Below are 16406 nucleotides of genomic sequence, written 5' to 3' on the forward strand. Positions count from 1 at the left end.
ACAGTAATGTGCAACAGACTGTGAAATGTCTCAACCTGGAAAATAATCAGGACCTTTTGTTAGTCTTAGGTGGGAGAGAGAGGATTTAACACAGAGAGATTGTGGCTGCATTCCTCATAAAGGCTTCCTTGTGTTTTGGTGAGTAACATGTCTGAGAGGTTTGGGGTATTTTATTCCAGTTGTATGACTGTTTCCTAAACTGCATCAGTTTGAGGTCAACATTTTAGCAGCTGGATCAGTGATTGTTGCTCTCAAATGACAGGAGACTCTAAAAATCATGATATGATTTTTTTTTTTTTTCCTTTCATCTTATCTCCATATCCACTTCTCAGGAGCTTTCAGACATGTCCTGTGGTCTTCATCAGTGCAAAGCCAATTGTTCAAATAAGAAACTAAATGGACCCTTTTAAATTACAAGTCAGGAATGAATTAACAAGCTCAAATTTTTATTTTCATTTATGGTATTATTTATTTATTTATTTTTAGTTTTATATGGCAGGTAGTCTCATTCAGATTAAGATCTCTTTTGCTAGATAGACCTGAGTACAGTAGAAGAACAGAGATAATACATACAATGAAATACAAACACACACAAGCAGCATCAGGAACAATCACAGAGATAGCTAAGGTCCAAAATTAAAAGTTTAAATTCATCTAATGGGGTGAGACTTTCAAGGTTCAATGCGATTTGTAGTTCATCCCATATACAGAATACAGGTATGTACAGGTATGTGGTGTAAAGTAATAGGAGAGGTATCAAGAGTTAGCCATTTTATAAAGTGAACAAGCTCTTCGTGTCATTAGTTAAGTATGTAGGTTTCCCCGTTCCAGTAAATGTTGAGCAAAAATAAACCAAGTAATTGCCCCACCAAACGGGACTATTGAGTATCGCTGGAATCCATCCCAAGTCCACGTGTCTGCGCTTCCCTCTGCGTCCAGAGGAGGCGCTGTCGGACGCACCCACGTGAACTTTGTTCCAGTAGTAAATGGGCGTGTTTTCTCACTGAGCTCAGTCATTTGAGTTATTCCCCAGGAAGTAAGGAGATGGACTGAGGTTTGACAGGTAAGATGAGCCGATGTGATTTGAAAACAATGTCGCTGATAATTGTAGAAAACTAAAAGTAATAATGCAGTCGTGCGTGCAGCTTTGTGGTCTAGAGTAGCCCTGTCATGGTTTGGTTATTTATGGGTTTGTTTACGTTGGCAAGGAATGCATGTGAGAGTGACCGGCAGTGTTTCTGAGATCTTTCTGTGTCAGTGTGTGTGAAGTGTACTGTGACCTGTTCAGACTTTACTCCTGATTAAATCAACTGAAAAGTTTTATTTACACCAGTTTGCTCCACTTGTCACTGTGGTTGTTTTTGACCTTCATGCTGACAAATAATCTTACACAGGAGGGATCTCACTTGTTTGTATTAACTTTTGGTGACATGACACCTTTTTTCCTCACATACAGGACTGCACTACATCAGAGCCACAGGGCTGCACTCGTATACCTCAGGGAATAAGATGGAGATGGAGGATTTCTGGACAGGGGCCCTCTGGGCATTGAGGATTTGGCTGTACCTCATCATCAGCCTCATCATGATCCCAGCCATGTTTGGCTTCTCACTGGGCATTTCTGAGACCTACATGACCATCCTGGTCAAAACCTTAGAGGTACTGTCATTACGCTTTAAGCTATGTAAGTATTCTGATTCTCATCCGCTAGCCCATATAAGACATGTCCATGAATGTCCTCCTCTGCAGTGGGCCACTCTGAAGATACAGAAGGCAAATGCAGATGAACGGACACTGAAAGCCTCTGCATCTAATGGTGAGTAGATAGATAGATAGATAGATAGATAGATAGATAGATAGATAGATAGATAGATAGATAGATGGACAGGCTCTACGAAAGGGAAGTTGTTGTCACGTCCTTTATTGTGAAAGATTGGGGTTTAGTGACAGATATGTGTTGAGCTGCAATACTGGGTTTCATAAGATACTTTATTACAAGTCTGGGCATGCATGTTGCAATAATATTGGCTAGTTGTAAAAGAGGCATTGATTTATACATAGAGTGAAGAATGTTTTTCTCAATACAGAAAAATGTTAACAGGATGAAACCCTGTGACTTTACATAGAAGCTTTAAATTGTTTTTCTTTTTTAACTGAAGGATTTCTTCTACTGCACCGAGCAGTCTCTGTCTGGCACCGTGACTTACTTAACTTGGGAACTTTTTTATGACAGGCAACAAGGTGAAGTTGTTCTGCAGAGTCTGCCTATCGCACAAGATGGGATTACACAACTTTTTTTTTTTTTTATGGGTCTCTAAGCTGGCACAGGGTGGTATTTCCTGCTGTAGCGCAAAAATGTTAGTCATATCAGCAAAATGTGGCCTCTGCAAAATTCAAAGTTTGTCAGTGTTACATTTTTAAATGTGCAGGGTGAATATAAGGAGCGAAAGTGCTTCTGAGCAGAGATGAGGCAGACACTCTTCGGGAGGTTTTGATTGAGTATTGAATGCAGAGCTTGTTACTCCTGGTTTTGAACTTTGCCCACTGAGTTATCAGATAATGCGGAGCTGAGGGTGACTCTTGACTGTTCTGAGACCTGTTAGATGTATAGTGTTAGATCCCAGGCAGACCGTTCTCTGAATGGCTCCGTTGTTGTGTTATGTGTTTCAGGTGAAAAGGTAAAAGGTCAGTTGTTGATGCATTTTGTTGGTTCTTGGAAAGTTTTTGCAGGGATGAGAACTATCAATGAAATATCATCTGGTCTTTTATCAGTTCCTGTTTGTTATTCTACATGACACTTATGCACTTCTTTCTGTCCTTCCAAGAAACACATTGCTGCCTTCTCCAATGAACTTTGATTTTTTCCTCTGTTGACACAAACCATTTAGTCTTCTAACATCTCTGATATGCCAAGGCTTACTTATCTTCCAGATTGCTTAGAAGATAATGACTCTTATCAGATGACTGAGTTTAAATCTGTGACTCTGTGTGTGTGTGTGTGTGTGTGTGGGTGTGTATTAGGTCTCATCCAGAGGGAAGATGGCTCCATGGAGAAAGAGTTAGAGGAACTGAGACGCAGTCGTCCCAAGCCACCAGTGGGTGGTGATTTTACACTCAGTGACTGTTTTTATTTCACCCGGAAAGGAATTGAGAGCATTGTAGAGGACGAGGTACATTTTTGATCTGTCAGCAACAACACTATTTGCTATGTTAATGGTAAGAAATTATTTTGTTTTGCATTCCAGATTTTAAGCGTTTAACCTTCTAAATTTAGGTGACCCAGCGTTTCACTTCAGAGGAGCTGTTTTCCTGGAACTTACTTACTCGCACCAACAACGATTTCCAGTACATCAGTCTGAAGCTGACGCTCGTTTATGGACTCGGCATCTTTGTGAGATACTGCATCCTCGCCCCACTCAGGTACACTGCAGAATGAAGCTGTCAGTCAAAAGTAGCACTGCCATCCAGGCTTATGTGCTCTTTGTCTTGGTATTGAAAAATGCAAGGTGTAGAAGAGGAAGAAATTACTGTTATGAAGATATCACGAAAATGTATAAGTGAGTTTAATTAACTTCAGGGTATAATGTTTGTCTTATGTGCTACATTCAAAGCATGCCTCTAATAATTGTCCTACATTCTTGAATTAAAGTTAGATTTTAGTTAGCTTACAAAACTTCAGCTTACACAGACCTCAGACCTGTTCACTATTTTATTACGTGTGTGCTTTTATTTTTGTCTGTTTGAAAACTGAAAACTGCAAGTATTACTCTCTCCAGGATAACACTGGCCTGCATCGGCTTGAGCTGGTTGGTGATAGGAACATCAGCAGTTGGATTACTTCCAAATTCGAGGTGACCACAGAATATAACTAAATCCAAAAATAATCATTTTCTATGCCTTACATTTTTTTAAAAACACTTCCACCATGGCTCCTTGTCCTCAACTGTGCTTGTTTGCTTCTTTCAATTTTTAGGATTAAATCTTGGCTCAGTGAATGGGTCCATGTCATGTGCTACAGAATCTGTGCTCGAGGACTCTCTGCCACTATCCTCTATCACAACAGGTGAGTAAGGCCTCTCACAAAGTACCTTTCTAACAACAATCAGGACTAGCTTTATCTTCTGACTCTGGCTTCATGTCTTCTCCTCACAACCACAGGGAAAATAAACCCAAAAAAGGAGGGATCTGTGTTGCCAATCACACCACTCCTATCGACATTGTAATTCTCTGCAACGATGGGTGTTACGCTATGGTACGTAAGACAATTTTTAAACTCTTAACATGTCCACACTTAGTGATAATTCTTCATGCTGAATCTTGACATGCTGCCATAATTGTCCGAATGTGTTCATCAGGTGGGTCAGGTCCATGGAGGCCTGATGGGAGTTGTTCAGAGAGCCATGGTGAGGTCCTGTCCTCATGTCTGGTTCGAGAGAGCAGAGATGAAAGATCGCCACCTAGTGACCAAAAGGTCAGTTTTACACTTCTTAACTTCAGCACATCTTTACAGGCTTGTCATTTCATGCCCTGTATTTTCTCTCTGTGGCTGCTCTGGCATTAAGAGAGGTTGGCATTTTCCTGGCAGTAAAATCTTCTAGAGTTTCTCTATCCCTTATTATCCAAACAAGAACAGATATGTTTTGGAAAGTTGCTACCGAACAGTGACTCACACAGTTTGGATTCCAGTATCTCATAATATCTCATCCTCACCCAGATGCTTGTTCCAGATGTGTGATGCATTGTCCTGAATGTGAAAAAAAAAACTCTTCAAAGGTGCAATATGTAGATATTTATACAGTCTGGAAATGGTTTCCATTACCTCTCTGTGCTGCTTCCAGGTTGAGGGATCATGTGAATGACAAGACAAAGCTTCCCATATTGATATTTCCAGAGGGTAAGTGTGACCACGTAGTGAGACAGAGTTACTTCATCCACGCCAATCTGATGTTTGCCTTTGTATCATCAAAGATAAGACTCAGTGAGTGTTGTTATTTTAGCTCAGTGCCTGATGGCAGTCTGGCCACTGAGCGGTGACAAATGAGCAGCTATTTCATGTGGGTTTGGCCTGAGCTCACACAAGTCTGTCTCCTTTAATATCCTGTCTGGTTTCCACAGGAACCTGTGTCAACAACACATCTGTCATGATGTTTAAAAAGGGAAGTTTTGAAATTGGAGCAACAATATATCCAGTAGCCATTAAGGTACTTCAGTCTTGTCTGTCAGTCAAGCGCCATTTCTGAATCATATATTTAAAAATACTATTTCTCACAGCTCTTCTATGTATTTTTGAATTTTTTCTTAGTATGACCCAAAGTTTGGAGACGCTTTCTGGAACAGTTCCAAGTACAGCATGGTCAGTTACCTGCTGAGGATGATGACCAGCTGGGCCCTCGTCTGCAACGTCTGGTACCTTCCAGCAATGCACCAACAGGTGTGTAAGACATGTGCTGAGGCACGTGAGCACCCGCATGTATAAACCCATGTGTACGGCCCACAGGAGCCACCCTACCTTCACCCCCCACCCCATCCACATATGTACACACAGAGACACGTGTCTGACTTGAGCTTGTTGTTTATTAAAAAATGGCAGGAGGGGGAAGATGCTGTCCAGTTTGCCAACAGAGTGAAGTCGGCCATCGCTCACCAGGGAGGGCTGGTGGATCTACAGTGGTAAGATTTGACCTCAGCTGACTGAATCATTCTCAAAGATGTGATTTCTATTTTTTTTTTTTTTGGGTCTGGTGAATTTTTCTTCTTTGAAATAGACTAAGACTCTTTCCAGATGAAACTGACTTTAAAATGATTAATTTCCTGTCACAATTCAGTTTAGTTGATGATCAATGTTTAATCTGTGACTGAAAAACTGACGCACTGCCTTTTAACTCACAAGCAGTTGTAACATTATACCACAGTTGGTGGGAGAAAACTTCGACTTTTGAGTCTCCGACAGAAGGGTGATATTTTTAAAGCACAGTGGTACACTGCCTGAATGTCTGACATGAAAATAACCAAAAAAAGTCACTTTTTTACATAAAAGTAAAGTAATGACATTGATTATACATTCTGTTGTATGTGTTTGAATGATCAGCACCACTCTCAGTTTGTCCCATCTCCCCCTTGCTGCCCCTACAGGGATGGAGGCCTGAAGAGAGCAAAAGTGAAGGAGACGTTTAAAGAGCAGGAGCAGAAGAAGTATAGCAGCATGGTGGTGGGAGACGACAGCAGCAGCAACAGTGACTGAGACCCTCCCAGACCAGTACGATGGACAAATCCCTGCCCTGCTTTTAGGAGGATTTACACTAGAAACAGACCTCCCTCCTCTAACGTGTTCTTATTAGCTGGATCCGACGTGGAATACAGTACTACCAAGTGGCCTTAAATGAACACTGTGAAAACTTTGGTACAGCTAAATGGAGGAGAGTCTCAGCAATATACAGAAAACACAAGTGCAATATTGAACTTCATGAGGTACTGACTGACTGTGAAAAGGGAAAACTCGTAGTTTTTATTGCTGCTTATGATATCTACTGTTGTGATTGAATATTAATGCTGAGAAAATGCTCTGAGTGAAATTGGTTGCAGACAACCCACTGCTTAGACAAACTGGGTTGATGAATATCTTTGTTCTCACAGTCAGTTCACTCACTCACAGGCTGCTAATGTTTTTTAAATAGATTTTAGCTTACAAATTGAATACCCATGAACAAAAAGACTCTATAGTTTTGTAACATAATGATAATGATTACATAATGATATGATTATTTAGTGTATAAATATAATAGATGCCAAAATGTTGAAATAATTTTGATTCAAGCTTTTAAATATGGTTTTTATGTATTTAAATCTTGCAGTGTTATACCGCAAGATGATTAACACTGATAAGCACCTACAGTATGTAACATAGTTCTCAATTAAAAAATAACCTGTTCCGACAGTTGTCCCTTTGTTGAATTAAACATTGTTAGACATACAATTTAGTTTTCTGTTCTTCAAAATCAATACTTTTTACAGTGTTTTTGGTGACCTTTGACCCCCTTGCCCTTTTTTCACAGACGTGCAAAAGTAAAACATGGACACAAGAGACTCAAGGGTTTGGCACTCAAATGATACATGATAATGTTGCGTGTGAAAGCCGAGTTCATTAAATGTCCACACGAGACGCAACAGCCTTAAAGGAGAACACACAGCCGAGACTTTTTGGATCTCTCTCCACTGGCTGGTTTTCCTGAAGCATGACCCTCGCTGTCTCCGTTTACTGGTGGGTTCCCCACTTTGGCTCCTTAAAAACAAATTGAGTACGAATTTTGTTTTCAGTTCACTCACTCACTGTAACGACACGAATGTTGACACAACCCTGGTATTTCTTTTTGAATTCTCACCGTCATTCTCATCTGTGTTGTCCTGCGTGCCCTGTGTGAAAACAAACACCCCTTAATCACGTGTATCACAGTATTGCATTCAGTAATGAGCCTCTACTCGATGACAGTACTCACCTGCAGTGCGTTCATTTTGTTTTTCCTGCACTGTTTGAGCTCCTGATATCTGTAAAAATCATTGAAAACAAACAGAAATTTACATGTGATTGCCAAGAAGCTCAGCTGAGTCTAATTTATTTACAGTAGTGTGTGGTGGACAACAGCCAGTGTGTCACAGCTTTCTTTAAATGTGACTTCCTGTCTCTTCTTTTTATTAACCCAGCAAGGAGAAACAAATGGTATGGTGAAATATTTATGAGCCAGATTAGTGCCTCACATCTGTGTCTCCCTCTATGCAGTTCAGATGACAAAAAGGTTGCTGTTGATTCACTCAGGCAGTGTTTGAATAAAGCTGCTTTTATTGCTTAGCAATAAAATCCAGTAAAGCTGCTCTGTAACAAATCTTCTGTGGATTTTACCTCAATGAGCACAGCAGTTTCTACATTCAGAACAAGACAGGCTATGATTTTAAATTTAGCTTATTAGCTGTGTTAGTTTTCATCATTTATGTGATAAAAATGTGGGACTGAGCATGTCTCCAGGATAATATCAGCCCCCACTGGAGGATATAGCAACTTATGCAAAATGTTAACCCACCTCTGCAGATAGGAGTCACGGTTCCTGTTGGCAGGTTTGGGCTTCCCCCTCAGTCCATCGTGTGTCCACACTGAGGTTGTATTTACTCCTACATCCACCCTGCCTGCAGCTCCAGATGCAATAGGCATCTCTGCCAGCAGAACTACAGATCTGAGAGATCAAAAATAAACTCACAGTCATTTGGATGCAACTCCTGTCGCTGCTGCAAATGTGCGGAAAGAGGAGCTTGCCTTTCACACACTCCTTGTCCTCTTGTTGTTGACTGGCTTTTTGCTGTGTGAGCAGGGAGATGTGGCTGTGGAGTTTATGGAAATGTTTGTTGTTGTATCCATGGCAACAGTGTCCCAAAAGAATAGAACTACGGTGAGGCCTCAGCGAATGTGATGGATCCACTGACAACTACTTTACTTTACTTTACTTTACTTTACTTTACTTTAGTTTACTTTATTTTATTTATTTAAATATGGACTTTTGTATTTAGACCTTGCAGTGTTATACTGAAAAATAATTAACACCAATTAACATTTATGCAACACAGTTTTCAGTTGAAAGATAACCTGTTGACTTTACTTAACTTCTGCCTAAAGTATTTCTTGAGTTGAGTTAATATTTTTCTTTTATATCAGATAGAGCTTAGATTTTTCAGTGTTTGATGTTCAGATTTTTTTTTAGGATCAAGAGCTTTTAGTCTTATTCCATATGCAGTGTTGTTGAACAGAAGGAGCAGGTGTAATCACCAAAGAAGCTTTTGAGGAGCCAGCACTTTATTCTTATAGCATACAAACAAATGAGTCACTTTTTCTGCTGCATTTCTGACCATTGAACAGTTGAGTTTGAATGAATCAGATATTCCACCATTATTCCATCAAACATTAATGTTTTGGAATGATAACTAGTCAACATAAAAACAGTCATCAGCGTGTTTAGGTGACCTGTATGACCTGATTACACAGATCCTTGTTAGGATTCTTCCTTCTCGTCTCCATGTGTGATGATGTAGCAGAGTGATTTGTAGTCGATGTTGCCAGTTGGGTCAATGGGAGCGAGAGCGAATGCCTGATCCACCTGAAGTGACAATTTGCCTGGTGAAAATGATTATCTTAAGGAATATTTTGAAGGTCTCTTACTATAGAAATAGAAAACACAAACCTCATCTGCTGTGAATTTATCGGCCTGGTTCATCAGTAATCGCCTAAACCTGGATAAACAAAACAAAAAAGGGTTAAAGGAAAAATAAATATGATACTGTAATGTTACAGCTAATACAGAAAATAAACATGAAAGCTGCTTAATGAAATTTATCTTACTCATCCTTGTTAACAAAGCCTGTTCCATTGGGATCAAAAAGTTTGAAGGCAGCAAGTATGGTGTCTTCAGGATCAGTACCTGCAGGAAAACAAAAATCATCCAACGTCATCTGAAAATCTGTCATCAAAAAAATCCAAAGATTTGTTTGATTATCTGTGTAAAGCTCTCACCATTGAGTTTCTCCCCAAAAAGAGTCAGGAACACAGTGAAGTTGATGGGGCCCTTCCCTTCATTCAACATCTCATCCAGCTCCTCGTCTTTGACATTAAGTTTTCCTGATACGCAAACACACACACACACAAGCAAATGCACACACAACCAGTTTAAACAAATATACAGTAACAAATGCAGTACAAAAGGCAGGTTACATAAGTAGAACATTTTTATTTTTAATAGAGATTTATAAGTAAACAAAATACCCAGCTGAGCATAGGTCTCCTTCAGGTCCTGTTTTTTGATAACACCGTCTCTGTCTTGGTCAATGCAGCCGAAAGCCTGTTGGATAAAGAACAAACACGTTTTCACAAGTGCAGGCTGGGCAGATTATCATTAATTTAAATGACAGTGAGAAATACTGAAACATAGGTATTTTACCCTGCATAATTCACAATAATTATTTCTTCCATTACCACCTGTAATAATGTCAGCTTTTCTTGCTCTTTACTAGGTGCTTCAGAATTTCATTTAATGCATCTTTAATGCAAGATACACAAGTTATTGTGTTAGGTGGAATACTGACATTTTTTCTGAAAATTATAATATATTCATTGTTTTTGGTTGAAACGAACAAAATGTAGGTTATGCAAAGAGGAATAACTGCTTCACAGAATCAAGGCCAAACATTTTAAATCTATCTCATATGACATTAAATGTAGGCAGTTTGTTTATAAGGGCAACACAAATTTCCTCCAAGAAAAGTTTTATAGGGAGCTGTGTCAAGCCAGGACAAGAGTGCACTGTACCTCCTTGAATTCCTGTATCTGGGACTGCTCGAACATGGAGAAGACATTAGAGCAAGACTTCTGTCCTCCCCTCTGTCTCTTGTTGGAAGCCTTCTTACTTGCCTGAGAGGATGAACACAAACTCATTCAGTTTAAACACTGATATTTTTACATTTTATTTTGTTTATGTCTACATACAGATCAGTCAGAAGTATATAAAACAACTGCTTTTACCTTTGCAAAATTATATTTTCAAATACACAATAACCCTAACACAACACAGTAATAGGATTCCTACTTTATCTGATAGGTTTTCTCTGAAAACTGAAAACTGAAAATGCCAACTGACTTACCATGTCTGAATGATTGTATGTGGACTCCCAGCCAAGGTGTGATACTAGGGTGGGTTTTATGTACGACCCATCTTATCTTCTACCCTCCTATAATAGCCTGTGGTGGGCAGCACAACCCCTTAAATGGCCACGGCTGCTCTCTGTGTCACTAGAAGGACCTGATAAGAGCTGAAGCAGCCAGGATTCCTCTGGGCTGGAAACTAGAGATATGAGGAGCAGAAAGGGAGAGAGGAGACAGGGGAAAGTGACCTCTGACATTTGACAGCTACACGACTAAATAAAGTACACCTTAAACCAACAAATATAATAATGCCCTGCAGCAAATGGGATATCATAAGTTCATTAGTTTATTATGTAAGACAAAGTGAAATAAATAGGACTAACACTTTTCTAAAAACTTTACTTTTGACAGCAAAAATCTTTTCCTGTGCAAACTACATCAAAATTGTCCCTCAAAGGATTATGACAACCCTATTTAATTTTTTAATTTCTAAGGGAAGCCCCCAGAGCCAAAAAGAGAGAGGGAGAGAGATAACTGATAACTAATTGAATTTTGAAAATGTGTGTGTGCACACATTCTTTTTTTTTTTTTATAGATAATGGTACAATAAACCAAAATCACATCCTGTACACAGGTTCCCTAAATCCCAGTGGCATCCTTTGTTTCAAGATGGTTGATATTGTTGAACTGCAAATCAGTTTCAGTGCTCATCAGTGATCTATTTTCAGATCATTTCCCTCAATAATCCACTGTCTGTCACAGGGGATTGCAGATGGAAATGAGCTGGTGGCTAACTCTGGTACAGTGTAAGACTTTGCTTTGTATGAGAGTCATGTTGCTTGCACATGGTCCCTTACAAATAAATGTAACAAATTCTAATAAACTAAATGATGATGATGATGATCATATTTGTTTAAACAGATTAATTTAGAAACAGTTGTTCTGGACCAATTTCCTATTGTGTTATTGTAACAAAAGCCCAAAATCTGATGTTTAAATCACATTTGGTTCCTTTTACTTCATTAGTGTAACATTAAAAGGACTATTACACCACTGGCATCAGTTTTGCCATTGAGTTAATGGTGTTTTACTGTGGTGTCATTACATTAGTATTGTTTTAGTGTGTTTTAATGATACTGTTTCTCAACCCTGCATGGGCATTCTGTGATGAGATGACAATAGTTGACGTAAAGGTGACAATAAATCACAGCTTCCTGGCTAAATCTCTATCATATGTGGCAACTGACCAAAAAAACCCACATTTAAAATACAGTTTTTAAGTTTAATTAATGTATTTTATTTACAGTTATTCAACATATTCACATAAAGTACATTTCATCATGTACATATGGAAAAGCTACAACCTACCAGCTAACACACATGGAGCTGAAGACAGAAAATTTAAATATATGACACAAGAAAAATCTCATTGTTAACAAACAGGAATTACCACACAACAAAGCAATGAATTTGAATAGTTTACAATAGCATTTACAAAAAGAACCCTTGTGTTGCACAACTACCAGTTTGCACTGGTATTATAATACACTATCATCATTTACACATCAGCCATTTTTGAAATGGACCAGTCAATATCCACTAACTATCCAACACTATTTAAAGGCAGTGATACACGAGGAGCATGTTTTTAAATGAGCTTTCATGCTACCTAATGTTTTGGGTGCAACAGTAAATCAATTCTTACAGTTCAGAAATACTTAAGTACTACAAAATACAGTCTATAATACAAACTGCTTGTCTGTACAGTACATCCTCCAGCCATGAGTGTCCAGTTCACTGACACACATCCCTCAGAATCAGACAAAGGCCAGAGCTGCACTTCTATGGATGACATGTCATCAGCGTTCTCAGATCAGAGTTCAGGCTTACTTTACCACTGTCCTGCAGAGAGACTGCTCGGAGCACAACTCCCTTTATTGTGTCAGCATGCAGGCAGCCATTTTACAGGCCACTGCTGAGATAAGGGCTGCTCCACGACCACTCCCCTCCTCTGACTGGATGAAGGTGATCTCACAGTGAGGCGTGAGGTCCCTGACGATTTTGTGGAACTTGTCACGGAAACTGAGATAGAGAAACAATGTGTTAATTATTCAGCATCAGTCAAACCTCCTTTTTCACTTTCTCTCTCTGTTTGGTCATCCAATTGTCTAATTTGCTCCAATAAAATGGATTTTGGGGGTTTCATGTGATGCTAATAAGATGTCCCTTGGCGTATGACTGTTGAATATCAGTACAGCAGCTGCTGCTTGATTCTTATCCTATTCATTTCCTGTCAATTATACATTAGAAAACTGAATTTTTTATAGTTTGTTGGTTAACTACTACTTTTTGTTATTTTATTCAGAAAACTATATAGATATTCAAAAGTCTATACACAGGGCATTCCTCACCATGGGTGCAGCTTGTAGACCGATCCGTCAACCCCCACTGTGATCTTAAGGGCTTCCTGGCAGCGTCGCTCCCGCATTCGGTTGATCACACCAGCGAGCCCCGCACCACACATGTGAGCAGAGCGAGTTGAAACGCTCTCACAGACCAGACGCACAATGTCACAGTCCAGCTCTGATGGCAGAACACCCAGTGAGGACAAGATATTGTAGATTTGTTTTCTGTCACCAGTGTCACTGGGGAAAAAAAAGTCAAAATTAAAAGAGCAGTAGTTTTTAGATGCATGGTGCACATTACATGGAATGTAATAATATTTTTATAGCCAACATTCACTCTAAAAAATGTTAGTGGTGAATAACGAAGAATTTATTGATGCTCACCTCTCCACTTGTGAGACGAACCGCGTCTCAAAGCTGCCACGTGTCTTCAGCTGCTCTGAGGCCTCACCATTGAACAGCAGGTCTTCATTCACCAGCTTCATCAGAACAAGCCTGACCAACTCACCCATATACTTCCCACTGATCACCTTCTCATATCTACAGGGGGAAAGGACAAAAGAGACAGGTTGCTTTAAAAACAGAGTAATATTCATAAAAAAGGTGGCAAAAATGAGCTCAAGAGAGGTAATGGTGGAAGAAACAGGAAGGACATGTGCGTCAAACACATGAGCAAACAACTTTGTACACAAGAGGCTGATTGAGACTGGCCTCAGCAGTTGTCTGTGAGAAGGGGCTGCCAGTGCAAAAGGCAAACAGCCATTAGGCCGACAGGCACTATGACAAGCACTGGAGAGAGATCATTAATCTGATGCCAGTGCGTGCTGACTGGCCACTGACGTATGAGGGCCCTGGCCATTTACAGACATCCTCTTGAAAAACAGCTGGTGGCTTAGCAACTACACAGAGGCCTCAGGTGAGAGTCAGGTGACTATTGCCACAGAAGGATGATTAATTCAGAAATACAGTAGGAGAGTGAGGGGAGGAGTGTTTGGTTTGAACTGAGTGCACCCTTTCACTTACAGCTGGTGTCCAGGGTTAATTGAGGTCTCATCCACCACTCTGTCGTACTCCAGCCTGAACTCCTCCAGCTCCCCGTTGTCTCCAAACGCCCCCCACTCAGTGTTCACACACATCCGGCCCTCCTCCCCTTCTACCAACTCCACAGTCCTCATCTCCTCCATGTAACATGCATTACAACCAGTACCTGGTAAAAAAAAGGGGGAAAAAAAGCAGATACAGACCTTAGACCAGCAGGTGTCAGAGTATACATGTGTATAGATGCAAGCATGTTTATGAATGTTGTAAGTGTGTATGAGCATGTGTGCATGTGTACAACTTCTTACCAACAATCATCCCAACTTCACAGCTGCGATCCTCGTAATAACAGGAAATCATGGTTGCTACTGTGTCATTCACCATGGCAACCACATCCATCTCAAAGTCCTGAATGATATCATCAACATCACAATTCAATTACAGTCATCTACAGATGTGTTTACAAACATACTGTACTGTTCATTATTTTAAATGATAATTGATATAATGCAACTCACCCCTCGTCTCTTGATGGCATCTCTGAGTAAACCCACAATATTGTTCCCTTCTGCCCCAGAAGCCTTGAAGCCTTTAGTCCAGTTAATCAGGATACCCTGTGGAAAGGCAAAGACAAACCTCAAATGTAGAAACTTTATAGTACAGGACTTTTATGAATGTGGCAAATACAGTAAATCAAAGACAGTCTTCAGTGTTAGGTGAAAGGGTGATGGAAGTCATTATTAGTCATCATAGTATTTGTATGTAAAATGTACAGAATAACTTCCTACCTTGTCAATGTCCTCATGTCGTACTGGAAAGGAGAAGGTAAAACCCAGAGGAAGCTTCTTGTGCTTGATATGGTGTTTGTCCAGAAAGTCTGACATACACTCTGCTATGTAGTCAAACAGCTGAAGAGTGAGAAAAAGAGAAGATATGAAATGTGGCAAAATGCACAGTAATTAGTGCTAATTTCAGTCTGAGAGGTTTCAAGTCCATCACAGAACTATATCACCTCTATAAGTAGACGACTGGTGATGAAAAATCAACATATTGATACCAGAAAATAATTGCTTCTGTGTGTGAATACTAGAATTACTAACCATTTCAGCAGTCCCTGTCATGGCATCTTCAGGAATGGAGTACATTTGGTTCTTGGTCTCCACCTTCCAGCTCCTTTCCTCATCTTCACCCACTATGACCAGCATGACACGGAAGTTTGTACCACCCAGGTCCAGAGCCAGGAAATCGCCCACCTCTGTCAAAACACACACACACATCTGAATATACATACTGGCTTGACCTACCTGGTGATAAGGATTAGGTTACATATTGGTGACAGCTGCTAGATTTTACTAAAAAAAAAAGTGATCATATTATGATTGAAAAATGAATGTCTACCTGATCCCTCAGGGGTGGAGCAGACATAAGTCGGAAGCATTTTGACACTGGCCTCCTCGTGTGTCTCTATACGCAGTCCTCTGTCCATTTCATGCTGCATCCTCTCCATAATTTCTTTTAGGTCCTCCTTATTCAGTCTGAACTCTGACAGGATCTGCTCTACCTGCAACAGGAGGAGAGGCAAACAAGTCAGGGGCTGCACAAAAAACATATTTTCCTGCACTACTTGACAACAGAAAACAATGGGAAAAAAGCAAAGAGGACTCTCTACGGACCACAGACAACCACCAAGTTCACCACCAAGTTCTGCTACAAAGTTCCCACACACAACCATATTTTTAAGTAGTACAAAACAAAGTAGTATCTGAATATCTACAATCAGCTCCTCACCAAGAGTTTCTTCTCGTACAACATGGAGTAGTCTGCGTGTAAAGACTGGTGTTAATTCACAGTCACATGGGAGAAAATCAGACATCCATAGAGTAAAGTAAATCTTACCATGAGGATTTTATCAAGCACAGAGCCGTAGTTACAAGGCATCTTCACCATCTGGTCAAGATGAGAGCTGACACAAGGCATCTTCACAGGTTTAACTAAATGAGCTTGTGTGTGTGTTTCTAGGTGTGTGGTGAGTGTGTGTCCACCCTGTGTGTGTGCAGAGTCAGTGAAGTGTGAGTGTCTCTGAATGAGAACCTCAGCTGTTTTTATGCTCAGGTGAAGTGGGCTGGACACAGGAGCCGCAAATCCCCACCCCTTCCCTAACCTCACCCCATCTGGCAAAATAATTTTATTCCTTTGCGGAAAACAAAAAATCTCAAATTAACAATAGTAATATTATTAACTAAATGACATGCTGAATTGATTAATTCATACCCTACTTAATCACAATA

At 40.0% G+C, this 16406-nt stretch overlaps 3 protein-coding genes across 4 annotated transcripts; 1 reads left to right on the forward strand and 2 right to left on the reverse strand.

Moving 5' to 3' along the window:
- Window positions 1–940: 940 nt before the first annotated feature.
- On the forward strand, window positions 941–6934 carry agpat9l (1-acylglycerol-3-phosphate O-acyltransferase 9, like). The gene is made up of 14 exons (XM_018673094.2): window positions 941–1063; window positions 1457–1659; window positions 1750–1816; window positions 3022–3170; window positions 3275–3420; window positions 3777–3851; window positions 3974–4063; window positions 4159–4252; window positions 4356–4471; window positions 4839–4894; window positions 5116–5201; window positions 5303–5431; window positions 5591–5670; window positions 6133–6934. Exons 2-14 carry the CDS (start codon window positions 1510–1512, stop codon window positions 6239–6241), a joined length of 1347 nt encoding a protein of 448 aa, XP_018528610.1. The 5' UTR covers window positions 941–1063; window positions 1457–1509; the 3' UTR covers window positions 6242–6934.
- A 1899-nt stretch (window positions 6935–8833) lies between these two features.
- On the reverse strand, window positions 8834–10804 carry myl7 (myosin, light chain 7, regulatory). 2 transcript variants are annotated; one of them, XM_051075118.1, is made up of 6 exons: window positions 10675–10804; window positions 10343–10444; window positions 9551–9875; window positions 9380–9458; window positions 9222–9270; window positions 8834–9137 (listed from the first exon to the last, which is right to left on the reverse strand). In XM_051075118.1, exons 1-6 carry the CDS (start codon window positions 10675–10677, stop codon window positions 9033–9035), a joined length of 663 nt encoding a protein of 220 aa, XP_050931075.1. In that variant the 5' UTR covers window positions 10678–10804; the 3' UTR covers window positions 8834–9032. The 2 variants fall into 2 exon arrangements, with proteins under 2 accessions (XP_050931075.1, XP_018528898.1); XM_018673382.2 differs by lacking the exon at window positions 10675–10804 and having other exon boundaries at window positions 9551–9655; window positions 9800–9875; window positions 10343–10468.
- A 1139-nt stretch (window positions 10805–11943) lies between these two features.
- Window positions 11944–16204, reverse strand: gck (glucokinase (hexokinase 4)). Its single transcript, XM_018673051.2, has 10 exons — window positions 16015–16204; window positions 15517–15679; window positions 15219–15373; window positions 14907–15026; window positions 14637–14732; window positions 14427–14526; window positions 14104–14287; window positions 13465–13620; window positions 13087–13320; window positions 11944–12757 (listed from the first exon to the last, which is right to left on the reverse strand). The coding sequence occupies exons 1-10, from the start codon at window positions 16093–16095 to the stop codon at window positions 12610–12612; spliced, it is 1437 nt and encodes a 478-aa protein (XP_018528567.1). The 5' UTR covers window positions 16096–16204; the 3' UTR covers window positions 11944–12609.
- Window positions 16205–16406: the final 202 nt, after the last annotated feature.

Source organism: Lates calcarifer, linkage group LG13, assembly GCF_001640805.2.
Source record: "Lates calcarifer isolate ASB-BC8 linkage group LG13, TLL_Latcal_v3, whole genome shotgun sequence".
Taxonomy (NCBI): Eukaryota; Metazoa; Chordata; class Actinopteri; family Centropomidae; genus Lates; species Lates calcarifer.

Excerpts from the sequence above, each read along its gene's own strand:
- agpat9l (XM_018673094.2), top strand. The coding sequence starts at position 1,510 with ATGGAGATGGAGGATTTCTGGACAGGGGCCCTCTGGGCATTGAGGATT. Across the intron at positions 3,171-3,274 it reads AGAGCATTGTAGAGGACGAG|GTGACCCAGCGTTTCACTTC; the intron begins GTACATTTTTGA and ends TTCTAAATTTAG. Across the intron at positions 5,671-6,132 it reads GGGCTGGTGGATCTACAGTG|GGATGGAGGCCTGAAGAGAG; the intron begins GTAAGATTTGAC and ends CTGCCCCTACAG.
- myl7 (XM_051075118.1), bottom strand. Across the intron at positions 9,271-9,379 it reads GGCTTTGTTAACAAGGATGA|GTTTAGGCGATTACTGATGA; the intron begins GTAAGATAAATT and ends TTGTTTATCCAG. Across the intron at positions 9,138-9,221 it reads ATAAATTCACAGCAGATGAG|GTGGATCAGGCATTCGCTCT; the intron begins GTTTGTGTTTTC and ends TTGTCACTTCAG.
- gck (XM_018673051.2), bottom strand. The coding sequence starts at position 16,095 with ATGCCTTGTGTCAGCTCTCATCTTGACCAGATGGTGAAGATGCCTTGT. Across the intron at positions 15,027-15,218 it reads TGACAGGGACTGCTGAAATG|CTGTTTGACTACATAGCAGA; the intron begins GTTAGTAATTCT and ends CTCACTCTTCAG. Across the intron at positions 12,758-13,086 it reads GTCTACAAGCTGCACCCATG|TTTCCGTGACAAGTTCCACA; the intron begins GTGAGGAATGCC and ends TCTCTATCTCAG.